Here is a 27,333-nt window from a genome sequence, read left to right as displayed (position 1 = left end):
GGGTTAAGTGATTTGCCAAGGGTCACACAGCTAGTAAATGTCTGGGATCGGATTTGAACTCAGGTCCTCCTGACTCCAAGGCCAGTGCTGTATACACTGTGCCACCTAGCTGCCCCCATCAGTGCTTTTTAAAAAAATGTTAGCTCTTTGGGTGACCCTTTAAAATAAATTCTACATGGCCCTGTGCTGTTAAGTAGAGGATCCTGGGTGATGACAGCTGATAAAGTATGTCATCATATCCTTGGGGACAAGATAGCAAACTATGGGATAGAATTCGAGCTCTGTGAGGGCAGGGATAGTTCCATGTTTGTGTTTGCATCCTCAGCACCTAGCCCACTGCCTGACAGTCAGTTTTGGCTGGCTGAAGTTACAGGGCTTCAGAACTGGATGAAGGACCATACCTTAGGGCTAATGATTAAGGAATCATTGTCATCCACTAGGAAGCTCTCCTGTAGTAGCCACAGGATCTGTCTTTTGCCCTGTTTTTGACACTTTTTAGGGAATAACTTGGATGAAAACACAAGGAAAGGTTATATAATATCTAGATGACATGCAGTTGGGACGGAAAGCTGTCAGATGTCAGAACAGTTACTGCTGGGGTCCAAAAAGCTCTTGGCGGACAGAACAATGGGTCAAAACTATCGCAACATAATTTGATAGGGATGAATGTAAAGTCCTGCACCTGGATTCAGAACATCAGCTGGGCAAGTGCAGGATGGGGAAGGCCTGTTTGACAGCAGGCTGGGTGATAAAGAGGGTTGGGGTTTTAGTGACTGCCAAGTTCAATATGAGTTGTCAGCAATGTGACATGATAATTCGGCGTTGGAGCTAAGGAGTGTGAAGATGGTCCTAATATCCTCATTTCCCATTTCAGTTCAGCAGACAGTATTTTATCCAATTCTGGAGTCACATTTTATAGGAGAGACAGTAACAGACTGGAACATCCTAAGGAGGGTGTCCAGCATGGGGATGGTACTGGAGACCATGGTGCTTGTCCTTCAGGTTCGTCAGTGTCTGTCTAGAGCCTGGTTGGGGAGAAAAAGCCCCAGGCCGGGATCAGCACATAACTACTGAGGGTAGCATCTCTATCTGTGCTGTCTACATTTGAAAAAATCTGTGCCAAAGGCTCTGAGTGACCTGATAGAGGTTCTAGGATCATAATTTATAGATGAAAGGGGCCTTCACATCATTGATTCCTACCTTTCTTATGGAGTAGAAAACTGAGGCCCCCAGAAGTGAAGTAATTTGCCCATCAACCAGAGATGTCAGACTTTTCGGTATGGGTTGCATTCAGCCTGGTTCATTTAAACAAATATTTACTATGTATCTCTTGGGTATGAAATACTGTCCTTGGTTTTGAAGGAGACCCCAAAATCTGACTTGGAAGAGACTTTTAAGGTCATTCACTCCAAAATGTACCTGACTAGGAATTTCCTCACATCCTTAAGAAGTTGTCACCTTCTCCTAAACACCTCCAGTGAAAAGAGCTCACTACCTCCTACTCATTTCTTTTGGATAGCTCTCATTGTAAGAAGTTTTTCCCAATGTCAGACCAAAAGCTCTACAGTTTCTACCCAAGACACTATTCCTTTGACCACCTACGCAGGTAGGGCCTGGAGCTGGAAAGATCTGAGTTTAAATGTGGCCTCAGATACTTACGAGGTGTATGACTCTAGGCAAGTCATGTAAACCTCTGTCTGCCTCAGTTTCCCCAGCTGTAAAATGGGGATCATAATAGAACTGACCTCCCAGAGTTGTGAGTGAGGATCAAATGAGATTATATTTGTAAAGGAACTTAGCACAATTGCCTGGCACATAGTAGGTGTTTAATAAATGCTTGTTTCTTTCCATCATGGAAATCATTGTCTAGAAGTGGGATAAAACATGTGAATAACTGCAGAAGATTATGGGAGAACTAGAAGGGACTTTAAAGGCTATGTATTATCACCTCATTTTACAAATGGGGAAACTGAGGTCCAGAGAGGCTTATTGACTTGTAGAAGGTCACATAGATAATAAGCGTCAGAGCTAGGATTTGAACCCATGTTGTTTATCCCCAAATCTGGCCCTCTTTCCACTGTATCACATGGCCTTTCACTGGACTTCCTTGGGAGGTGTTGAGTATTTTCTCATTGGAAGTCTTCACACAGAGCCTGGAATTGTCCAGTATGTTACAGTGGGAATTCCTTTCTGGTACGGGTTGCACTAGATAGCAACGAAAGTCCTTTTCAACTCTAAAATTCTGTGATTCTTTATGTTAGATGGCCCCTTGCACAACCAGAACTTCTAGTGACCCGACTTTCAGGGAAGGTGTCAGAGCAAAGTTGGTTAGTTCAAAAATAATGATCCATCTTTAGGTGGTATGTTCTCGTTGTAGGCTTGTCCTGGTTACAGGATCATGGGATTATGGATTTAGAACTCAAAAGGAAATTTAGAAGCCCATCTATTTCATCCAGCCCTCTTATTTATAAATGAGGAAACTCACCCAAAGGCTTTCGCCTGTCAAGGTCACTCGTCCTGCAAAGGCCACTTGTCTCCCATAAACTGACTCATTTAGCAGTCCTGTTATGACTGATGAAGTGGCAATGTAAATTTCTAATCATTTATTTTCACTCCTGAATTAATAGTAAGTTAGTTGCAGAGCTGTGGGTTTTCATGACCTTAGCTCCACATTAAACTTCACAACAGGAGTCTCTTTTGGTTAATTTGTATTCTCCCTTAACCTTTTCTCCCCCAGTAAAGAAAAAAACAGAATTGTAGAGTACTAGAGCCAGAATAGAGCTAAGATAGGGGACAGTGAGCCCAGACTGTTGTATATACACTATCAGACACAGTCGGTTGGTCTTCCTTACCTGGTTTTCCTTTGTTACAACAGATTGGAAGAGACAAGGAATCAAATTATAAGTGTCTGTGATGCAAAAACAATAGTTATCAGTAACAGTCTAAAAGGTGGTGGACCGAGAAAGCATCTCATTGAATCCTTACTTGATAGAGGAGAAATTAAGGCCTGGACACGGGAAAGACCTTGGCCAAGGTCATGTAGCTCATTAGAGCTACACCTGAGGCTTGAACCCAGGTCTCCTGACCTGTCCAGCCCTTCTTACAGTGCATTGTTTCTTCTTCCACACCACCATCTCCCACTTTGGCTTATTTTTTTAAAACATGTGGATATACTTTTAAGGATGGCTGTGCTGGCAGAGTGTAGAGAGGGTAGGGCTAAGCCTCTGTATTCATACATTAGAAAGGGAGGGAAGAAGAAGAAGTCAAAGAGATAGATAGAACTTAGAACAGTGGGAATAGGGAATTGGCTTTGACCTGGACCATCCCTCCCTGCCATTTTTTGAGCCTAAGTATGATTCCTAATAGAGGGAGAGAATTGAGGACATGAAGGGGAAGGGGACAGTACAGGTCCATTTGAGAAGGCTGGACCTCCCACCCTGATGTACTTTCCCCACTATATTCCTTGGGAAGAATAATTTGTTGGACAGCTCTTGCTCATTGCATGGAGTTTTTCCAGTGTAGTTGGGTGATAGTATCAGTTATTTCAAATAGGGGGAAAACATAACATCAAGTTTGCAAATCTGAATGTGCTTAATTCTCTCTTTTTCTTCTACTTAATTCTCCCTTTTCTAATATACTATAAAAGCAGGATATGAGCTAGTATCAACATGCTAATATTAACTCTGAAAGCCCCACAGTGGCTGACCCGCACCCCTTCTCCTGCCCATCTCCTGTCCCTATCCTCTGACTGTCCCTCAGTTGTGTGTGTTCCCCTTACTGGTCTGATCTCTTCACAGCCTCCCAGGCCTTTCTGCAGTTGTCTAATTTTAAACACATGCCAGTTTTGCCGTGCTACTGAATCTAGGGTGGAGAGGTGGCTTATGTGAGTGATTTCCACAGATCTCAGATTGTTTTCTCCCTCCCAGAGTTTTCAAGTTTACCTTTGCCCCAATTGAGTTCATGTTCAAGTCCAGTTTTTCTTGGGGGGAGGAGGGAGAGGTGTCCTTTGGAATGACTGCCTCTGTCATATAGAGCATGGAAGGGGGCCCCAGCAATCGCAGAAGCTAGTCTAACAATAGGGAAAGCAAGAAGACAAGAGAGAGAACGTTAGAGAGCTGCTAGATAAATGATGTCCCAGCATTTGCCTTTGCACCCTTGTCCCTCTGCTCATCCACTGGGGGATCATGGGGAGAGTTTGCACAATCTCATCGCTGTTATTGTCAGCCATAAACAAATTACGCATATTTAACACGTTAATGTCAGATTGGCCAGGAACCACTGGGAGGTGTGTACTTAGTGACATCAGCTGGCAAGGAGCCCTGGTAACAGGGAGGGAGGAAAGGAGGGGTGAGAGAGAGAGACAGAAAGGGAGAGGAGAGTGGGAGAGGGTGTGTGTGTGTGTGTGTGTGTGTGTGTATCTGGGGATTCTGGCAAGGTAAAGAGCTGGTCTGTTTGGCAGGACCTTCCCATCTGGGATCCATCTGTGTTTCCCTGGAATTGGACAGGCAGCTCTAGTCAGTGAGAAATCACAGATGTGAGAGAGCTGACACATGTCCAGCTAATGAAAGGAGGAGGAAGGCTGGTCCCAGGCTGTGCTCAGAGATCAGGAGCTGGGGAAGAGGAGCATTTTATTCCTATTTCAGATAAATTTGGCTTCTTGGGCATCTGGATTGTGGTCATCTGGGCATCTAGGGTAAGTGAGACTTTTCATCTTGCTGTTTCTTTTTATGCTGAGACAGGCAGGGATCTCGGGTGCCTCTCAGAGCTCCTGGGTGTCTTAGGTGAGAAATGATGCAGTGTTTCTGGGGGTTTGGTAGAAGAGCCCAACCTACAGGCGGCTGCTTGGCTTTGCACAGGGTAGCTTTGGGTTGACCACATTGCCTGGCCAGCTCTGTCATTTGCCTTCGTGCAAATGCTGCATTTTGCTAAACGGGAAACTTGGGGCAACAATCTAAGAGTAACTCGTGACTCTTGTCCCTGGAAATGCAGTCTTGAAAAGGCATCTCAACAGAGGATAGATAGATAGATAGATAGATAGATAGATAGATAGATAGATAGATAGATAGATAGATAGATGACCAGGTTAGGTCCTTCTCTGATATGGCTGAGGAAGGGCTGTCTCCTTTAGCACCACCCTGATGGACCCTGGTGGTCCAGGATGGGAAACAAACATTTTTTTTGAGGGGGGAAGGTTTTTTTTTTCCCCGTTCAGACTTCATGCTGGTAGAGTCATGGTCATTCCTAATAGAATCACAAGGAGTCTGCCATCCTTGCTATTACTGTCTCTGTTCAGCCCAACTGCTTTCAAGACTAGATTTTGCCCTGATGGTGCATGGTTGCTTCTGTGTGTTTCATGTAAGCTAAGGGAGCCGCTCCTGCTGCCCTCCCTGGGAGGAAGTTTAGGTAGTTTTCTAATGCAACAAATCCACATGTAGCCTTCCTTGTGTATATGTGCTTCATTTTCCGTTCCTAAGATCAGGGCTTTAGAGCCAGGGAACCTCAGAGCTCAGGTGGTCCAGCCCCATCAGTTCACAGATGAGGAGGCAGCTGAGCCCTAGAAGGGCTCAGGAGCAGAAGGAGGAAGTGACTTGGCCACAGCCACCCACCTAGAAAATAGCCAAGCCGGGATTCACACGTGGTTCTCTGAATCCGGGTCTTGTCCATACACAGGGTTGTTTTACTTTCTTTTTACCAAATAAGCACTTCTTGCGTGGGGTCAAGATGACTTCTAAAGTCCTTCTGGCTCTAAAATTTTCTGGCTCTGTTTTTTTTAAAGGCATCCACCACAGTTTATTCAGGGAATAGAGTTCATCCATGGCAGTAAAACTATCATAATCGCTCTAGGTTGACAACATCCATCCAGACCCTGGGCTGAGAGTCCCCCACAGCCTTGATTATTTTTTTCCCAGGAGGTCTTCCTTCTGCCTGCTTCCACCACCCTGAGTCTCCATTGCCACAGCCCACTTCTTCCCTTGCCTTTAGTTAGTTCCCAAGACAAGCCTTTTGTGGCAAATAACAATTAAAGGGGTGTTCTGGATGTGAATATGTAAGTGAGCCTGCTAGAACCTTACCAGAAGGGCGAAAACTTCAGAAAGTCATCCCAAGAGCCAGATTCTGGACCCTATGGCTTTTGGACAGTCCCTGGGGCACACTGGTCCATTCTTTTGTCCTTTGGAAACTCCCAGGAAATCCTTTTTAAAGAACTGGGGCTTCTCTAGTGCTTGGCACATAGTAGGTGTTTAATGAACATTTACCGATTGATTCTTCCCACCTTGATGAGCCTTGATTACCATCATTTTAGCTGAAAAGATCTTGGATTGAAATGTCAGCCCAGAACTTCATCATGGCCATCCATCACGGCCTCCAGGGGCAGCACAGGAGTCTGTCTGTCTGTTCTCCACAAGAGGTTTGAACAAGCAGCTTAAGATACGGGCCCTCAGCATGTTTGCTATTCCTTGCTGAGGGTACTAGAATGATCTCATACATGTTTCTAGGTCTTCATTTGAGGATAGATTTTATATTTTTTTCCCACAATATCTCCCTTTTGGTATTTGATATTGGCACAGCTGTCCAACATCTGTATTGGCTAATCTGAATGTCTGGGAAATGTGTATACTTGTATGTGTGTGTACGTATTTTTATGTGAGCCTTTATTAACCTGATGGGGGGGGCATTCTAGGGCTCAGGAAGTTACAAAGATAAATGAGATACAGCTCTTCTTCTCATGGAGTTCACAGTCTAGTAGAGGGATACACATATAAACATAATTGTCATTAATTTACATGATGTGCCTTCAGAGTAAACAAGCCTTAGGACTTGGTATTTGGATATAAGTTGGATTTAATTCAGTTCAAGTTAGTAAATAAGTCCCTGATGGGTACAGAGAGCCATACTAAAGCTCAGGAAGCTACAAAGATAAATGAGGCATAGCCCTTGCCCTCATGGAGCTAACAGTCTAGTAGAGGGATATGACACATATACAGATAACCCATAACGTACAATAGAACATGTTAAGTGAATAAATGAAATATAAACAAAAGCCCAATGAAGAAAGGATAATTTCCAGCTGGGGTTGGAGAGGAGCAGGGAGGGGGTGGTCAGAGCTGGATCTTGAAGGATAGGTAGGATTTTCAAGTTCAGTGATGGAAGCAGGGCATTCTTGGTAGAGGGCACTATCTAAGCAAAGACATGGAACTGGGAAATAGACATGAAAAGGAAAGAGAGAAAGCTGTCTTCACTGAAGTAGCCCAGCCTGTCAGTGCTTTAACCATGAAGGGACTGGGGCTTGAATCTAGTCACCTGGTAGGCACTGTAAGAAAAGTGAAAACAAATCTGGGAAGGTGAAACCCTTACAAATATGCTTCTCTTGTATCCTGGATCCTCAGAGACCTGATACAATTATTAAAGAATAGAAGAAGCAATCCTGGATGGATTACTAGGGGATGTCCTAAGTGAAGATTTTTTTTTTTTGGAGCAATGAAATTGTGCACTTCTGCAGACACAATATAGGACAGTCTGGTCATACAATCACAAAATGTCACAGCTGGAAGTGACCATAGAACATAAGACTGTCAGAGCTAGGAGGTACCTAAGAAAGCATCTCTTCCAGTGCACACTCGTTACAGGTGGGGAAAACGGTATCCTAGGGCAGCTAGGTGACACAGTGGGTAGTGGTTGGAGTTGGGAAATCCTGAACTTGAATCCTACTTTAGATGCTTGCTTAACCATGTGACTCTGAGCAAGTCACTTTACCATCCTGTCTAAGCCTCAGTTTCCTCATTTGCAAAATGGGGATAGCATCTATTTCACAGGGATATTGTGTGATAACATACATAAAGTTCTTTTAAACCTTAAAGCCCTATATAAGTGCCGCCTATTGTTATGATTATTATTGGATAAGCTGAGCATTATGCTTGAATACCATAAAACCAACAAGCCAGGTAAAGGTAACTGTGTTCTTTGACAGCATCATAAAATAATACTTTGGAATTTAGTTAAACAAATTTTATACAAGGTTGTGTGTGTACAGTTGTGGAGGATTTGAATTGGATCTTAAAAGAGAGTTGGTCCAATTCATTGAAAGCCCTTAAAATCACATATTCAGGAGAAGAGATACTTACAGGCCTGGTTATACTATTACAGAGGAGGTCTAGGGACTTTTCTTGTGCCATGTGCATATATCAGCCCAATACTTCATAAAGCTGATAAGGACCTGAGAGGTTATCTTATTGTATAGATGAAAACTTTGGTCAGAGAGGGAAAGAGACACAACAGCCTAGTGACAGAGGCAGGTCTAGGAAACTCTGACTGTCTCACAAGCTAGTGCTCATTAAGCTTCACTGTCTTTCATGTTGCTGGGCTGGAGAGAGAACGAACAGAAGGGAACAGTTTGGTTGTCTCATGGTTTTAAAGTAAAAATGTCTTTGGTTATAATGCCAGCCTTAATCCTAGAGTCATTCTTTTGAATGTGATTGAAAAGTCTTGAATTCTAGGGTTACAGGATTTGAGTATGTTTTTTTAAGTGAAATTCACTGGTAATGAGGAGTGGGGGTTAGATTATGGATTCCAAAAAACCTTCCTTTTGTGACAGTGTTGGATCTTCCGATTGTCCAGTGGTTAAGGCCGCCGGTCTCTGGGGTGGGCCCTGCTCACATCCTGGGCGCTGCTGCCAGTGGGGCAGACTGTGTGCATGCAAACTTGAAAAGCGCACCCTGGATGACTTTGAAAAAGGGCGCCAGAGTGAACTCCCTTTGTTCCGCCCAGCAAAGGCAGGGCTTTGTCTATTGTCTGGGGTCTGGGCCAGTCACATTCCTGTCTCCTTTCATTCTGAAGCAGTTGGGAGATGATGGGCAGGGCATGGGTTCTGTGTCAGCACAGAATCTGGACACGCTCAGCCACAGTTGGGGGTGAGGGGGTGGGGAACGGAGCTGGGGCTCCAAACGTGTCTGTACATCATCCATTTGTATTTTTTGATGCAATAATTATGGCCTTTCCCATGACCAGTTTTGCCTTAAGCAGCATAGGAACAGCTGAACAGCTTCAGGGGAAAAACAAGATGTATTTTGTTTGTTTGTTTGTTTTTAAACTGATGCATGTAGTGGGAGGGATCATAGACCCAAAGGCACACACTGGATTTGGAGCCAAAGGAGACCTGGGTTCAGATGTTAGGTCTGCCACTTACTACCTTGTGTGATATGTCACTGTGCCTCAGTTTCCTTATCTGTAAAATAAGTAGAAAAGTCTATGATCATAATGATTACCAGGCTAGGGGATACTGTGGTGTAGGGGCCAGAGCCCAAAATTTGTAGCCAGAGGAGCTTCCTGGCTTCTCCACTTAATACAAGTGCCACCAATGGTAAATCAGTTAATCTGCTGAGCCTCAGTTTCTCCCTCTGTAAAAGAGGGGGGGTAAGACTAGTTGTTTTCTAAAAAAGCTGCCAGCTTAGGTTCTATTTAGGATTCTGGACTGAGCACCAAAAGGGACCTTAGAGGTCATGGAATTTGAATGTAGAGCTGAAAGGGACATCAGAAGACAGCTAGTTTTACAAAGGAGGAAACTGAGGCCCAGAGAGGTTGGGTGATTTGCCTAAGGTTTCACAATATACGAAGTGCTCAGGGCCAACTCATAAATCAATTACTTGGTACCCTGACTTTCCACTGACTCCTTTCACTCTTTAATTTTAAAGATGAAAGGAGTCAGTCCTCAGGGTCGCAGGCTTATTACCAAGTGTCAGAACCAGGATTCTGATTCCCGATCCGCAATCACTACTACAGCTGCCGATTCCCAACTGAGGCGGGAGAGGTGGGAAGATGGGAGTCGCTCTAGGTCCCCAGAAGGAATAAATAAATAAATGTGGATGGCTTAGCGGGGATTCGAACCCAGCTCCGACTTCTCCGTGCATCTTCCCCAGGCAGTCACTCCTTCTTGCCTCTCTTGCCAAGGATGGGGGGCAGACCCCTCGAGAAGACTTGCAGCAGCTTTCGGATTTGTGGGGGGGGGACGACGACGACGACGACGACGACACCACTGAAACCTGTTGCTGAGCTGCAAGCTGTTAATGTTTCGCGGTCCCCGGATTACTTACCAGGCGGGCGGGGGCTGGGGGCTGGGCCGGCCGAGGGTAACAGATGTGCCCTGGGCTGTTGGCGCGTGCCGGCTCTGTTCCCCTGCTCCTAGCACCAGGTGCAGCTATTGTTCGCCTTGGTCTCCATTCATCCGGCCTCGTCTGTTGCTCTGCGCTTTCTAACTCATTGTTTCGGCAGGAAATTAGCATTAAAAACCCATCCGAAACCCCCACGTCCCTCAGCTGCAGGTGACTGCTATTGGCCCCAGCTGCCACCCTTGCGCTTGATTACTTCCATATGGGGCTGTGCAGAGAAGAAGTCACCATTTATTGATTTCCAGCGCCCAGCCCCCCACCCCTGCTACCCGAAGTATAATGCCCTGAAATCTATTAGGCCCCCAATGGGCTCCATGGCTCGGTCAGTATTACAACTGTGATGAACGGTTTACAAGCAAAACTAATTACTCCCTCCCACCCAACCACCCAACCTAAATATTAAATGTAAATAACGGAGGGTGATGAGCAGGATGTGGAATCTTTACGATGACTAGAGACCAAGCAGAGACCAAGCGAGGCTTCTGAAGCAGGAAGGTTGTTACACTTTGGATGGGCTTTTATGGAAAAATTTTAGTCACTGCTTTAAATATTTCATACCACGCCCATGAACATCCAAGCCCAGGACCCAGTGGGCCCCTGGGGGGAAAACATTTCTATCTTCTGCTTGTTAATTTCCTAAGTTTAGTTAGGAGGGGAGGGGAGGAAGCCTGGGCTTTTCCAGCATGACCCTTTTAAAAGTGGGAATGTGGGGATTACTTGAAACCCCCCACCCCCACTCAAACCTTTTAACCCTTGGTTTTGAATAGGGTGTTTGTTCTGTGTTCCCCTCCGTGGTTCTTCTAGTTTGCTTAATAAAATGCTCCCTGCAGCATGTTTGGTAGCAGCCTGGGATTTCTATCTTTGCTGCCACAAGAACAAAATGAGATGGCCCATTTGGGATATTGTGCTAGATGGAGGTTAGAGGAGCAGAGGATGGGGAATCCTAGCGTGGAAGAACCAGACATCTAGCTAGCTCTTTGGGAACAGGTCAAGAGCGTGATTATTTCCATCTCTGATGACTGGCTTTGTGACCAAAGACAAGATACTCCCCTATCTCATGTTCCCATCTGGAAAATGGAGATAGTAATAGCTCCCTTGGGCAGTGGTCCTTAAGCGCCCTTGTGTTGTCTGAGGTCGCAAAGCATTGTCTGGTAGGGTATGGATTGGAATTGAGGACTAAATTTCTGCTGACCGAAGTTATGCAACCTAGTCTTGAAACAGAGCTGCTGCAATAAAATCACTTTGTGGTTTTGAAAGTTTGTAAACTAAAGTGCTAAAAGGCATTACCACATTCTGGGTGGGGCTAGCCCCTTCACTAGTCAGTAGAACCCAACTTTGGACTTTCTGAAGTGGTAGATCATCTAGGCCCAGTGCCAGCAAGGCACTGCTAGAGATGTTAGAGACACAGAACTTTACAGTCGCTTTATCTCAGAGCTGGCAGGTCTGACTTGAGATAACTGAGGCTTTTGGAGGGGAAATGGCTTGGTGGTGTAGAGCAGTAAAAAGAGTCAGAGGACCTGGGTACAAACCCCACCCCTGATGCCTTATTACTATGTGACCTTGGGCAAATCACTTAACCTTTCTGGGCCTCAGTTTCCTAACCTGTAAAATGGAGTTGGTCTCAACGAGGCCCCTGAAGTCCTTTCTAGCTCCAGACCTCAAATCTTTTGAATGACACAGCTAGTACAACTTGAACCTAAATCTCCTGTGTCTTGTGATGAAAAAAAAGGTGGTATTTTTGCGGTCAGTGATAATAATAACAACTGACATTTCTATAGCATTTAAAGGTTTGTAAAACACTTTGCACATGTTGGGAATTCTCTCCACTAAGAGGAATAGGATTTCTTGGGAGAGGCATACCAGCCAGCAGGGGTCCCATGATTGCAGGTCAAAGATAGAAGGCCAGACTGAAAGCAGAGAAATGTATTAGCATACTAAGGAGGCCTGCTGCCTGAAAGCAGCTCCTGCCTCCCAGGCTCCCACTTTGATTTTTATAACTTTTCAGCGCACTTAGAGAAAACAATCCACCAGCCGCATTTTGCAGCAGCTTAGGATAGGTAAGTAAAGCATTTTGCAGGAGAGGAAGGGGTACAGAAATGGGGAGTCATTCAAGGGAGAAAAGAGGATTATTTGGAATGCAGTTGGCACAATTTATTGTTGAAATAAGAAGACATTCCCTGTTCAAGGGCAGGAGACAAGGGGAGGTAACCAAATACTTTTGCAATTGTTTAAGAATTCCATTTAGACAAAAATGCAGGTGCCTCTTGTTTAAAGACAATAGTTGTTACAATAGTGGATGAGACCATCTGCTTTACTGTGCTCTTGCATAGTTATATTATACTTTTCCTTCAATAAGGGTTTGAGACTTTGTACCATTAGGCTACCAGGTGGTTGGGGAATTAGTCCCTTCAGATTTCCCTGAAATGATTGTGGTTCCTAGTTTACTGCATTTACACATTTTTTTTCTCGAGCTTTACAACAGTTAGGTGAGGTAGGTGCTTCAGACATTATTGTCCCCATTTTACAGTTGAGGAAACGGAATCAGGGAGAAATTAAGTGACTCACCTGGGGTCACACACAATTAAATTAGTAAGTGTCAGAAGCAGGATTTTTATCCTGGCTCCTGAGTCCAGCACTGTATCCATTACTCCAGCCTCCTACAAGAATGGTGGCCTCCCTAGTGAACTGTCTTATTTTGTTTGGGAGGGTTTGGTTGTTGATGTTTTTTCTTTAGTTTAAACAAGATTATAGACTTTCAGTTTTATTGTCTAAAGCCCAGAGTTTGATTTCTCTCGGACAGGGACAGCCTTTCATGAGCGAAGCATATTCTTTCTCCTGTCCCCAAAATACATTATCGTGTCAAATGACCGCATGTGGCCTGATTTCCCCAAATAGCATTTTGGGTCATGACACTTCAGATAATGTCCAGAATATGGCGGCAATGGCTGGCCTGGGTTGCCTCCAGCTCTAACGACCACTCTCCTCTGTCTTTGTGTCCAGCAATGAATAACATTATGTGCCCCCCTGGGAGATCACAGAAAGTCTTCCTAGCCAAGAATAGCTCTGCCATCAGACCTTCTGAGATCTGTCTGAGAGGAAAGCAAGAGCATTTCCATGGTTTGGGAATTGTCCAGACCAGGCTTGGAGATGATTTGGTAGTGGTTGTATTTCTTTTTAAGTAGCCTCCATCAAAATGGTTAATAAATGTTTGCTGAATTGAATTCAGTATTTACTGTCTATAGACCACTATAGTGGGTGGAAAGAGAAACAGAGATGAATGAGAATCCTTGCTCCCATGGGGCTCATAATCTAGTTGGGGGATAAGATAAATAATGTTTAGCACAAAATAGAACAAGGAGATAGAGTTTCAACACATGGGGGATGGGGCCAGTCAGGAGAAAGTCATTATATGGGAATGGGCAACAGTGTAAACAAAGGCACCAAGGTAGAAAGGTCCAGTTTATGGGAAGGGCATAGGCTGCCACATAACCTGGGTTAGGGGGTTGGAAGGGAATCTGTCTTCTTCCCATTGCTTATTTCTGTACCTATTACCTCCCTGAATTTCTGCATCTCCCCCTATACATGGAGAGCCTTCCCTTTCACACTGTCAGGTTGGTGGGGAATTTGGGAGCTCAGGAGACACTCAGTTCCTTTGTGGGCAGCCCACAGCACTTCAGGGGATGCTTCAGTCCATACCTGACCATCCACAGAACACCAAAGTGGTAGGCATACTTTGTCTTTGGATACTCTCTCCTGACCTGTCATACCTCAGTCCTCGTTAGGAAGGTAGGGAGGAGGCATCCAAGGTCCTACCTGAATACCAGGTAGTCAGAAGGTTGAAAAAAATATGATCCAAATATGGTGGCATCCTGGAAAAAATAGATCTAAGAGCTAGGAGGAACTTCAGAGAACCTCTGGTATAACCTCTTCATTTTGCAGATGAGGAAACTGTGGCCTAGGAAAAGTCATGTGACATGCCCAAGGTCATGGAAGTAGTAAGTATTAAAGGTGAGGTTAGAACCTGAATCCCTTGCTTGACTCCAAAGCTAAAATTCTTTTCACTGTGCTATATATACAGGCTCCCTGCTGACTCATGAAGTGCACTATTCAGACTCGTGTTTTTCACAACTGTCATTGGCACAGGCTTTCCAGAGCCTTGCAAAGCATCTCCCTCTTCACTGGGGGTGGAGGCTAAAAGGAAAACTGATCTTGGGGGCTATACCTCTAAACCAGGCTGATTGTGAGGGTGGGAGCCCTGGAACTGTAAGGGTTGGCCTGTGTTTGTTCAGATGCTCACATTCAAATAGGATCTTGTGCCTCCCCCTGAGAAAAGAATACTTCATTTCGAGTCAGGGGACCTTGGCTTATTACCCTGTTCTGCCACTTATTAGCTGTGTGACCTTGAGCAAATCACATTACTTCTGTGGGCCTCAGTTTCCTCATCTGTAAAAGTGAGAGTTGGACTAGCTGCCCTCTCAGGTTCCTCCCAGCTCAGAATCAGTGATCCTGTGATCTCGATCTGCTCCAGATTTACTGTTAAGGATGTAGAAATCCAGAAACCATGACCAAGAGCCTTACTTCATGTATGTTGGGTCTCTTTGTCTGTAAGATTTGGTAACTGCGAGTCCTCCAATATCCCATGTATTTGCATGTTTCACCTTTGTCCATTTTTAATCTCTGCTTGGAAAACAAATACTTCTGTTCTGTTGATACATTTTGTCCTCCTTCGGCCCAAATCAATTAGTGGAGAAGCAGAATGGGGGAATTGAAAAGACCAGGAAAGTGGTTAGGAGATTTGGGTTCAGGTATCACCTCTGGCATGAGTTCTTTTCTTCAAGTTTTTATTGATGTCTTTGGCACTAACTCTTGGTATGTCACTTTGTTGGTAACCTAACCTCTCTGGGCCTCGGTTTCCTCCTTTGTAAAATGAGGTGGTTGTTACATTAACATCTTAGAGTTCATTCTTCTGTCTTTTAAATTTGTATGACTCTGACAAATATGTAAGTGCAAGGACTCTGTCATATTTAGTGTTCTTATCTCTTTATTCCTCTACCCAGAGATACTCACTAAGTGGCAGTTGGTTGACTGGATGGTTGATGAATGAGTGAAGGCACTGCTGAAAGAGTTGTATGATTGCTGGTTACAATGGCCACCTGAAGAAGGGAGAGTGGTTGGAATGGAGCCATAAGGGAGAGGGAGGATTAGATCCTCCTCTGTGTTTGTGGAATATGGAAGAGACTGGTCCAACTGGAGTGGAAAGTTTTTAAAAGGAAACAGGTTGTTGGGAAAGTAGTTTGGCCCTTGGGGTGCTAGAATCAAGAGTTTGGACTTGATCCTGAAGGCAGGTGGGAGCCAAGGAAGGTCTGAGCAAGGGAGTGTCATGGTCAAAGCACCGGTTTTAGAAAATTTTGTTTAGTAGTGCACACAGAATGGATGGAGCAGAGAGAGGCTGACTGTTCCGCGGTGTATTTTGAAGGTGCTGTGTCCATCCAGATTTGTAGAATATTGGGATGGGGAGGTTGGTAGAAGCTGAGTGATTTTCTTTTTCAGTGCAGTGTAGTTTCACAATATTGCTTTTCTTACTAGAGTTCTGGAACAAGCACCCCTCTGTACAGGAGATCCTTCATGGGCAGCACTGTATAAATGAGCCGGGTAGGATAATGAAAAATGTAGACTGTGTTATGGATAGTATCAGAAAACCTTCTTATCAAGTATTTTCAAAAGTTTGCCAAATTCTTAACTGATGATGGCTCAATCACATTGATTACACAGGGCCAGGCTTTTCAGTCTTCAGATTAAGATACAGAAAACCATTCCAAAAGATAATTACTAGATAAATAAGTCAGCTATTAGAAAAACTTAGAAAACAGGAAGATCTGAGATCCAGTTGTACTTCAGACACTGACTATGTGACCCTGGGCAAGTCGCTTATCATTTTTTGGCCTCAAGTGTCCTCATCTTAAAATGGGGATAATAATAGCACCTATCTCATGGGATTATTGTGAGAATCTAATGAGATAATATATGTAAAGTGCTTTATGAACTTTAAAGTGCTACATAAAACTAGTTATCATTTATTACTACTACTGCTACTACTACTACTACTACTACCACACCACCACCACCACCACCACTACCACCACCTCATATTATTACTGTAGCCCAGCCATCTTCCACCTATACTTTTCCTGTATCCCCACAGCACTGGGTGGATTTCACTCTACTTTGCATTCAATGTTTATTTTGCGTTGATCTGATATTATTGGATAGCATCAGAAAAATGTATAACTGAAAAAAGATGTGGGCTGTTGGCTAGCCTGCCTACTCCACTGGCATCCATTTAGTGTCAAGAGAACTAGAGGAAGATTGCCAACAGATTGGATGAAATGCCTGGGGAGGGCATAGATGAGGGTAAAACAGGGTGAGCTATGTAAACTTCACCCATCAAAGTATTGATCTAGCTGCTTCTTATTTCCTCATCCAGATGGTGAACCCCTGCTTTGAGGATAAGGGACCCTTGCCTTATAATTCCATTCCAATAAACAAGTATTGTGTAAGTGCCTGCTATATGCAAAACACTTAAAACTGCTCTGTGCCCCACTAGAAGGTTCTGGCAGAGAGTAGAAGAGACTGGAGCAGAATAGATGCTAAATAGAATGGGGAAGAGGGGGATTTAGAGCTAGAAGAACCTTAGAGGCCAACCTGTAGCCCAACCCCCTCATTTTAAAGAGGCCTAGGAAGGTTAAGTGATTCGCCTAAGGTCATACAGCTAATGAGCCCTGAAGGTTGGTTTTGAACCCATGTTCTCCTACCCCAGAGGCAGTGAACTCTCTTTCCATCGTTCCATACCACTTCCATAGGATAAACCTGGCAGCATATTGGTGTAAAAAGGATGGGCCTTTGTTTCCAGGAGAAACTCAGGGTCATTTGCAGAATTCTTTAGTTTCCCAAAGGCAGTCCAGCATGCTCTCTTCTCCCTGTTCCATCCTCAGTTTTCAGCTCATTGTCCAGTTTCAATATCTGTGCAAGATAAATGTACTGAAGGGCGACCTCTGTGATTTTTTCCAACCCAAACTGCCTATGAGAATCTTGACAAAAGACATTCTTCAGTTCCTTCATTTTTCCTACATGGATAATGAGTTAAATAATTTGATGCAGTGAACATAATGTCCTCCACTACCAGGACTATCTGAAAGACCTCACCATCTCTGTGGAATCCCTCTACCGCTTGGTCTGTGCCCTGGATCTCTGCTTGATGACAGTGGCAAACAGTCGTGATGAGCATCTTTCTCTGGCTTGATATGAAAACAAATGAAAAACCTGTAATTGGGGGAAAATAAATTACTATTAAAAAAAGAAAACAAATGAAAAACACATAATTGGAGGGAAAATAAAATACTATTTTTTTAAAAAGAAAGCAAATGAAAAACAAACCTTGAAACTCACATCTCTTTATAATGCTTTTAAGTTAAAAAAAAAAAAGCTCTTGTCTGCATAGTCCAGTAATGTAAGCCAGACTTGTCAAAGATGCCGAGATTAAAAAGTAATTGGGTGGAAAGAGCACAGGCCCTGAAGTCAGGAGGACCTGAGTTTAAATCCGGCCTCAGACCAAACATTTGACACTTCCTAGCTGTGTGACCCTGGGCAAGTCATATAACTCCAGTTGCCTTTAAAAAAAAAAGTAATTGGGAAATATTTAACAATACAATGAACATAGATAAGGTTTATATGTGGTTTTCTAAGTCAACATGCAGCCAGAAAGGATCCTCATGTATGGTTTAGTGGCCTTGTTTGTATCTGGTTTTAATACCACTGGTAGAAGCAATTCAAGAATTATTTTAAAGATGAGGAAACTGAGGCTCCAAGCAGCATGGGTAGTCCTTTGTCTAATAGTTAGGCCCTGAATCCAAGCCTTCATGAGTCTAAATCCAGTGTTCTTTCCACTAAACTACAATGACCTTTACTTCAGAAGGCCAAAATACCTTGACACCATAATTTTATTTTTATAAGTTTTTTGATGCTTTAAAACAAATCACATAACTTTTTGTAACAAAAGTTTAGCTAAGTAAAACAAATTAACCCACTTGCTAGGCTGGCCTGGAATGCCTCATTCATACTTACTTGCCTGGAAGAGGAACATATGTTTTAGTCCATTGGTCTTCTTGACTCAAACTTGATTATTGCATTGATTGGAGTTCAGATTACTTCAGTGGTTTCTTTTTCTTTATATTATTGTGAAGTAGACTTACTTCTCTTAGCCATCCTACAGGGTTGAAAGGTTGTTGTTGTTAACCCTACTTTTTCTCCAGGAAGAAATGGAATCACAGATAAGGTGATTCCCCTCCCATCCCCCAAAAAAAGCACACAGGCTGGTAGCAGAGCCAGACTGGAGGCCCGGGATACCACCTCCCGGTCTAGTAATTTTCCCAGTAGGCTATATTGCTTTGTGGGTTTGAGGTTAGAGAGGTGGGGTTTGGGGCGGGGTGCAAGGCTGGCTGGTTTTTAAGTTAAATGCTCTGCTAGTAAATGGTTATGGGAGGCCAAAGAGGGACCAGGAAACAGCCTGTAAAATGAATCATTATCTCCTAACAGGACTGAGGGGAGCTGGTATAATAGAAAGGAGTGCTGCATGGGGTGTCCTTAGTTCAAGGGACCTTGATTTTAATTCCAGCTCCACTCCTGTAGGACCTTAGGCAGTTCATTCCACTGCTCTGTCCTCAGTTTCTCATCTATAAAATATAAGCATTGGACTAGATGAACGTGGGAGTGGGGAGGACCCTACCCACTCTGTGACTTACTGTCCCCATTTTTCTCTGGCCGAGGAATCTTAATCTGTGTTTCCAGAGTCCAGTGTGGTGAAAGCCTTTGTGCTACAGAGGGAGGCTGGTGAATAAGGATGGGGCCTAGTGTATTTTATTAGACATTTGGGGGCGGACAAAGCTATACGAAAATATCTCACCACTTTATTTTCATATTTATCTGAAGCCTGAAAAAGTAACTTTTGGGCTTTCTTCTTTGTAATTAGATTAGTGAGGCATATGGTGTTTACCCAGGCTCCCTGTGCAAGCTAGTGAGGAAAGGAGGCACATTCCTGTGGGTGCGCGCGCGCGCGTGTGTGTGTGTGTGTGTGTGTGTGTGTGTGTGTGTGTTCAGGCGGGCAGGAGGCTGCCTTCTTTTGGGTTTGAGGACTTGATCCTGGCATTAGCTCCTCTTCCTCTGCTTAGCAGCACATGAGGTCATTCTCACCATTCCCATTTCCCCTGGTGATTGATACAGGGATGCTCTTCAGCAGGCCCTCCCTGCCTTTGCCTGTATGGGCCTGGGAGAAAGAGGTCTCTGAGAGCCTTAGAAGTAGATGTGAGAGTCTTCCTGTAGTGCTTCGGTGTGCCCGTAGTTCTTTCTGTTGCCTTGGCTGGCGTTAGAAAAGGCTGAAAGGGGTGGGGGTTAGAGGAAGAGGATTATCATCTGGTTGTATTTCTTTGAATAAAGGCATTCCTTACAGCCCATTTCATGTCGTCTGATTCCTAACTGTGGGTTTACATTTTAGGAGGAATGTGTGGCAGCCCATTTCATGTCGTTTGATTCCTAACTGTGGGTTTACATTTTAGGAGGAATGTGTGATATGATCCCAGCATAATTAGGAAAGTTATTGTGGCCAAAGCAGAAATACTGTCCCCTTTTGGGATAGTATATTAACTTCTGTTGTCAGTATTTTCTTTCCCCAAGGTTTTATTAGATCTAAAGTGTAATATTGCCCCACTTAAGTGGAAACTACCCCAGCCATGTGGGGCAGAACTATAGACCTTGAGGTGAATTTTTTAATAAGTCCCTGTGGTGAGAAAAAGAGCAGCCACAAAGCCCATGCATGTTATTCTGGCCAAGTGAGTGGCTCCACTGTGAAATGTACTGACTTAGAGTTAGGTTTGAAAGGTACTGCAAGGAAATCATCAATGCCCGGTGGTAACATTGAGAAATGGCTGTAGGAGGAGGTAGTCATAACTAGAAAATCATAGGAGCCTGGGTAGGAAGCAAAGCACCCCATGCCCCTTAGTAACTGCACAGGTTCAATGCAGAGTTTTAACATGGAGTCACAGAACTTCATGCAGGAAGAAGTCCTAGAGGCCACTGAAATCAACCCATACCAAAACAAGAAGTTCCGTAGGCTCATAGAATGAAAAAAGATATCAAGTGTTTTCTAATTGAATCCTCTTGTTTGATAGATAAGGAAACAGACCTAAAGAAATTAAATGATTTGACCAGTGTCACGCAGTAAATAGCAGTGTCAGGATTTGAAGTCAGATCTTGTGACTGCCAGTCCGATGTTCTTCCCGTCACACTTCTTCACTTCCTTTCTTCCACAGTGGGGAGCTGGGGAACCAACTGGCTCCATTACAGAAAACTCTTGTCTATAAAAGCATGTTACACTTTTGGGCAACCTTCATTTTAACCAATGTGCCCTTCTACTCAGCTGAAGTCTTCTTGTCTTCAGCTTCCCCTCATTGCCCTTAAGTTCTAACTCATTCTTCCACAAGACAGACCTTGGTGCAGTGTGACTTAGAGTCGTAGGCCCCAAATCAGGTTCCTTCTAGAGCTCTTCATCTGTGATCCTACTTGGAACTGTTGTAGAGAATGGATGGTAGGGTCTAGAAAATGGCCATAGTGAGATCTGGTGGTAGACTTCTGTAGTAGCAGTTCCAGACTACATGTCCAAAGGTCCAGGCCTATAACGGTCTAGCGTTAGATGGCAATGATTGCAGTAATGGTGAGGAGAAGACATGTGAATTGGGATGGAAGAATGGAGTGGATTGTGACGTCCATGACTCATGACTCCCGATTCTTAATGATGGTATAGTTAGATGACTCTTAAGTTTTTGAACCTAGATGACTGGTGGAATGGGGGTGCCATTAATTAAAATGGAGGCTTTTGGGGGTGAAGTTGATGAGTTTTAGTATAAGTCAGGTTGAGCTTCTGTATTCTAAAAGAGGTCAAAGAAAAAGAAAAAAGACCTCTGTACAGTTGTATTTGCAGCAGCTATTTTGTGGTAGCAAAGAATTAGAAATCGAAGGGATGCCCACCAATTGGGAGGTGGCTGTACAAGTTGTGGTGTGTGATTGTGATGGAACACCATTGTGCACAAATGATGAGGGGAGTGGTTTCAGAAAAACCTGGGAATATCTATATGAATTAACACAAAGTAAAGTGAGCAGAACCAGGAGAGTGTTGTACACAGTAACAGCAATGTTGTAATGAATGATCAACCATGAAAGATTTAGTTACTCTGATAAATGCAGTAATCCAAGACAATTCTGAAGGACTCATGATGAAAAATGCTGTCCATCTCCAGAGAGAGAACTAATAAACTCTGAATGCAAATTGAAGCATAATTTTTTTGCTTTCTTAATTTTTCTTTTTCTTTCTTTTCTTTCTTTTTTTTTTTGGTAACATGGCTAATATGGCTAAAACATGGAAATATGTCTTCATGTATAATTGATATATTGCTTGTTTTCTCATTGGGTGGAGGAGGGTCTGAAGGAAAGAAGAGAATTTGGAACTCAGAATTTTTTAAAGTGAATGCTTTAAATTAAATGATGGATTTTTAAAAAAGTTATATTGAGCTTGAGGCTATGCCTAGGTATCAGGTGATACCCACCAGCTGGTTAAAGAGCATAGATTATAGGATCAAATTCAGATTCAGATTATGAAGGTAAAAGGAGCCTTACAAGTCAGTTAGGCTGACCCTGTTATTTTATAGAGGGGGGAACTGAGGCCCAGAGAGATGAAGTCTGTTGCCTAATGGCACACAGACAGTAAGCAGGTGCTTAGTAAGGGGCAGAGTTAGGATTTGAACCCAGCTTTTCTGACTCCAAATCTAGCAGTCTTTTCACTACACCATCCTGCTCCTCTTACACAGAACTTAAGCACAGGAAAAGGAACTGTTGTAGTTACTATACTTAAATATACAGGGGGTCCCAAGAGTTTAAAACTGCACTGAGACTCTTGGGATACCCTGTGTATTAAGAGGCAAAGGGATGACAGGTGGGCCTTCACCTGTACTCTAATCTCGAGAGTGATCAAATGAGGTAACATGACAATACCAGCTTTTTAAAATGCCAATTAGCAAAAACATTTGCTGACATTAAACAGGGACCCGACAGGAGCCTTTGAAACCACTCTTGTCCATCCTCTATGTACAGTTATCCCTTCCGCATCTCCACTTTCTCTGTTGTGGTTTCGATATATCCCAGGTCAGCATAAGAAATTAAATGGGAATTTTGGGGGAGTTTTGTGGAAGCCACAGATGACAAGCGAAGGCCAGCAGACAACACAGAAAAAGTTTAGAAACTCAGAAATACATAAAATATATGTGTAGTATTATATACGATCAACATATTTTAGTACCGTAATAATTCAGACTATTTCTGTGGCATGAAGGAGGGTCAAAAAAACTTTACGCAGATTTTCCAGATTGTGGGGGCACCGTCTCCTAACCTCCGACGGTTGATGTGGAAGGGATGACTGTACTCTCCAGCAACGTTCTTGATCCAGATTTAGAGAAACACATCAAGTCTGGGTGTGTCTAGAGCCCATGGGGGCTGTTACACTTGGCTAACATCAGGCAATTGCTAGTGCTGCCCTTGTCATCAGCAAGCTGGCCCAGGATAGTGAGGGTTAGGAGGGTTATGTCTTAACCAAGATCAAAGTTGAGCTAGATTCTGGGGCCAGCAGCTCTCTTGGGAGCTCTCCCCATCCTGCTACAAGGCTTTACATTTCCCAGCAGTAATCTTGAAGAAGAAGTGATTGCCTAGTGTGGTTTTGTCATGATAATGATTAATTACTACTAGTAGTCAGTTCCTTGAGGCCGAGAGCTTTCATTTAAGCCTTTGTATTCTAGCACTTAGCCCAGTGCCTGGCATATGCATAGTAGGTGCTTAATTGTAAATAATATGCAAATATTGCAACCTTTATAAATAGGGTTGCAAAGTAGTTGCATGTGTTATTTAATTCGAGCCTTGTAACAATCCTATGAGATATCTCCCTTTTACAGATTAAGAAACTCAGGTTTAGGAGGTAAACATAACTTGTCCAGAGTCGCAGCTAGGAAGCGACAGATGTGGTTTTGAACCCATGTTTCTGACTCCAAGGCTAGAACTTTATCCAGTATACTACGCATAAGAAATAGATTTGTGGGAAACCTTGATGTTGAGATCTGTGACAAAGTAAAATTCTGCAGCTGCAGGATAATTCTTTTTGTGAGGTGGAGGAGGGCACAGAAGAGGTATTTGTACTCTTCCAAAATTACAGTCTTTGGGAAGAGACTCGGTGCACTAAAAGTTAGTTAAGTCATATTGCCAGGGTCACATAACTACTATGTGTCATGGGCAGGACTTAATGATACTGTTATTGGGTATGGTGGACGTTATCATTCACATTTTGTAGATGAGGAAAGTGAGGCTCAGACAGTTTAAATGACTTACCCATCTAGAGTAGGCATCCAGCTACTCTAGAGTTCTTTGTGAGATTTCCTAATCTCAAAGATTAAGAGGACACGAGGACAGGTGGGGGAGGGGAGGGAGGATGGTTGGGGCCTATTCCAATCACCTCATCCCCTGTATTCCCTCAATCACTTTGATTTCCATGTGAAACCCCTGGTCCTGGCTGAGATAGCCTTTTCCGAAGCCAGTCAGGTTGTCTTTTGCTGGGTGTGAGGATATTACAGGGTGCTTAACATACTCATGTTTAGGGCATTGTACTAGAAAGACATGATTGGCTCTCAGGGCTTGCAATTGAGCAGTTGATATCTTTTGCTGGGTGTGAGTCTAGTATATACTCAAAACTAGTCAAATTGAGGGCATTGTAAGACAAAAGACGTGTTTGGCTCTCTGGGCTTGCAATGAAGGCATTGCTGCTGGCTTGTAGTATAGCTAAATGTAAGCCCTGAGACTGGATTGGTCATTATTAGAGGCTCATTCACTCCACAGAGGAGTCAGAACAGCATCACAGTGTCCTGTGTCAGAGGCCCAATTTGAACTCAGTTCTCCCTGATTCCAAGCCCTGCATTCTCTAGTATTTATCTCATATAGAAGCTAGTAGAAAGCCACAGCCCCACTAAGAAATGTAAGCAATTTTAAATGAACAGGCTGCTCCTACCACACACAGAATGGCAGAAGATGCCAAATGTGGTCGGGCTACCGAGCAGGATGGCAGCAGAACACACAGCCTGCCATGATGTCAGCAATGTTTGTTTGTTTGTTTAATTTCTGGGTTGGTCATGTCTCCCAGAAGAGAGTGGAGGAAGTTAGAATGCTGAAACTCATTCTCAATGACCAGCTCCCATGATGCAGTGTGGGCTTTTTGGATGCCCCATTCCAAGGGCTTTCTCTCTCCAAAGGCAAACTTAAGAGCCCTTTGTCATGAAAGCTGGTGGCAAAAATACTCCCCATATGTGCAGAATGTTCCCTGCTGAAAGCCGTGACCAAGAGAGAACAGAGAGAAGCAGACAGAGTGTCGCTAACACAGTTCCGTCCGGGTGGGACATCTGTGAGTAGCTCTTGAGGGGTGGATTTTTCTGTTATCCCAGAACTAGCTAGGATGTCAGTCAGTTGACAGCTTGCCCTGTTTATGGAATGCCTCACATTGACTCATCTCCTCTCACCTTCAAGGCACCTCATTTAATGCTGGGCATCGACCCAGTGATGATTGATCACAGATCAGGCCCTATGAATACATTTAGGTGCCCTTTTTATAGGCCAAGAATGTGCATTGCAGAGAGCAGGACTGGTTAATTCCAGTTGTGTTTTGGTGTTAGCTGGCATGTTCTCCATCTTCCTGTCTGTCTTGGTGTCCATGTTCAAGAGTTAATGTGGACACTCTTTTCTGTATAGTTGCCAAGACAGCTGTCAAGCTAAAGTCCATCTTCTCTAGCTAGTAGTAAAGGCTGTCGTGGGTTTTAAAGGCATCAAATAAGTGTTCTGTCAAAATCTGTCCAAGACAAACACCCATTGACCTAGAGGTTGAAGCCATGTGCTTACTGTGAAATAGGGACTCTGTCTTTTTTGTGACATGAATCCCTTTAGTGAGGTCTGGTGAAGCCTCTGGACTTCTCAGAGTCATGTTTTTAAAGGCAAAAAATAGTTTTTCCAGTTGTTTTTCAGTCATCCTACTCTTTGTGACCCCATTTGGAGTTTTCTTGGCAAAGCTACTAGTGTGATTTGCCATTTCCTTCTCCAGCTCATTTTATAGATGAGGAAACTGAGGTAAATACAGGTAAGTGACTGAGGCCAGATTTGAACTCAGGAAAATGAGTCTTCCTGACTCCAGGCCCAGCGCTCTATCCACTTTGATACCTCGCTGTCCCCCTCCCCTGCCCCATACACACATATGTATGTAGGTATATACTGTTATCTCTATCTACTTTCTAAGTTCACAAACCCCAGGTTAAGAACCCCTGCTCTAAAGGTAGCCCATGATCCCTAGGAAGAAGTGATGGGAAGTGATGACTTGAGCTGTGAACTATAGCAGAGTCCTGTCTTTGGCAGGGAGAGTGGAGGTGTTGGTGTAAAGCCAAAGCCTTCAGCGCCTGGGGGAGCTGCATGAGGAGCTCAAGGGGAACAGGCCCAGCTGTGCCAAGAGGTACCTTCAGAGAGACTCCATGGGATCTTAACTGTACTTGTGAGGAACCTCAAAGACCATCCAGGCCTACCCCTGCATCTTAAAGATTAGAAAACTGGAGCCAAGGTCACACAGGTAGTCAGCTTCAAAGCTCAGATCTGAACCCAAGTTCTCCTGATCATTTTCCATTTATCCTGTACATATCTTGGGACTGTTTGTTTTTTAAGCTTTCTTTCTATCCTCACAACTTAGCACAGTGCCTGACACATAGTAGGCACGTAAATGTTTATTGACTGACTGACTCTAGAGTCAGGACTCTTTCCACCATTCCGTTCTGATCCTCTCAGTTGAGGATATACATGGAACAGCCTTGTCACAGGGTATTCTGTGTGAGGCTAGATCAGCTCAGTCCCTGCCCCCCCCCCCCAATCATTTCTCTAGAGTCATCATTTTTGACCAGGGAGCCCAGAGAATGAAACATGTCCTTCCATGTGCCTGTCATCGCATTTCAGGCTTAATAATCTGCTTTCTCTGGGACCTACAAATGACCCAGGTGTCTTGCTGTGTTACAGACCTCCATAAGCTACTGTGATAGGATTAAAATTTTTTTTTCATCAGTCTCAACTGTATCTTTTTTTTTTCTTCTATCTTACTCCTCGTTTGAAACAGACACCAGACAAATTGTGGGGATTAGATAAATCCTAGCTCATTACACTTAATGCCTGGTATATAGTAGGTACTTAATAAATGCTTGTTGATTAATTGATAGTTGCCCAGGTAGGTGAGGAGGGAGGTAGGGGGGTGGGGGGAGAGACAATGTGGAGTCTCTAGATTTGCAGTCAGAGGACTTGGGTTCAAATTTTAGCTCCATCAGGTTTTACTGGACTGGAAAGAAGGCTTTGAGTAGGAGGTCAGCAACAGATTATATGGCTATTCACTGAGGACCAGTCTCACTAAGGGTACCAGGTGCTGCCTTGGTGATCCTGGGCAGGTCACTAGACTCCTCTGTGCCTCAGGTTCCTCATCTATGAAATAAAAAGGGTTCACCTAAATGACCTCCAAGTCAAGAATCTTGACCAGGAAATCTAATAGGAATTTGCTGCTCCTTGGACAGAAGAGACCCCATTTTTAGGCTCCTTTGGCAAATAAGGCCTCTCCTTCTGTCTGGGCACAGCTGGTCCTACCTTTCTCTATTGCTTTTTAGCACTTACTATGTGTTGTGAAGGTGTGAAGAGACTGTGTCAAGCTGATGTGGCTGACCATGAGTACGTGTGTGGCAGCCATTCCCACCAGGGACTCCAGCACCCCGCTGCCTCGGCCTGCTTCCTTCCAGATGCTGCTCTCACCCCTCAGAGTGAGGACGAGCTGGAGAAGAGGATTTGTTCTTGAAATGGAGAAAAATTCTTACCTTAACCCTCTTCCTACATGTGCTGTTGATTAGAAGGGAACATTGTCGGGCTCAGGTTGGCTGGAAGGCTGTGTTGTTTTGTTTGTTTTACCCAAGCTTGCCCCTTTCTTCTTCAGCATAAAAGGTAGAAAATACTGGCCGCACAGATGCCTGAG

The 27,333-nt window shown here is 43.9% G+C and overlaps 1 protein-coding gene across 6 annotated transcripts in view; it reads left to right on the top strand.

Annotated features, from left to right (window-relative positions):
* CBFA2T2 (CBFA2/RUNX1 partner transcriptional co-repressor 2) overlaps positions 1-27,333 on the top strand; it is a 168,086-nt gene that overhangs the window by 63,628 nt on the left and 77,125 nt on the right. For 3 of the 6 annotated variants that reach the window (XR_002326847.2, XM_020998616.2, XM_078150270.1), the window contains exon 1: positions 4,364-4,693. The exons of 2 other annotated variants lie outside the window; for them this stretch is intronic. Coding sequence is in view for 2 of the 4 variants with exons in the window: in XM_020998616.2 (XP_020854275.2) it covers positions 4,562-4,693 (132 nt within the window). In the remaining 2 variants the exon portion in view is untranslated. Of the gene's footprint in view, positions 1-4,363; positions 4,694-27,333 lie in introns of those variants that run through there. One more of the 6 variants, XM_020998618.2, reaches the window with a different exon arrangement.

Source organism: Phascolarctos cinereus, unplaced genomic scaffold (genome assembly GCF_003287225.1).
Source record: "Phascolarctos cinereus isolate Bilbo 61053 unplaced genomic scaffold, phaCin_HiC Scaffold_2;HRSCAF=192, whole genome shotgun sequence".
Taxonomy (NCBI): domain Eukaryota; kingdom Metazoa; phylum Chordata; class Mammalia; order Diprotodontia; family Phascolarctidae; genus Phascolarctos; species Phascolarctos cinereus.
The sequence above is the reverse complement of the archived record's forward strand: the minus strand, read 5'-3'. Positions and strand labels throughout refer to the sequence as shown.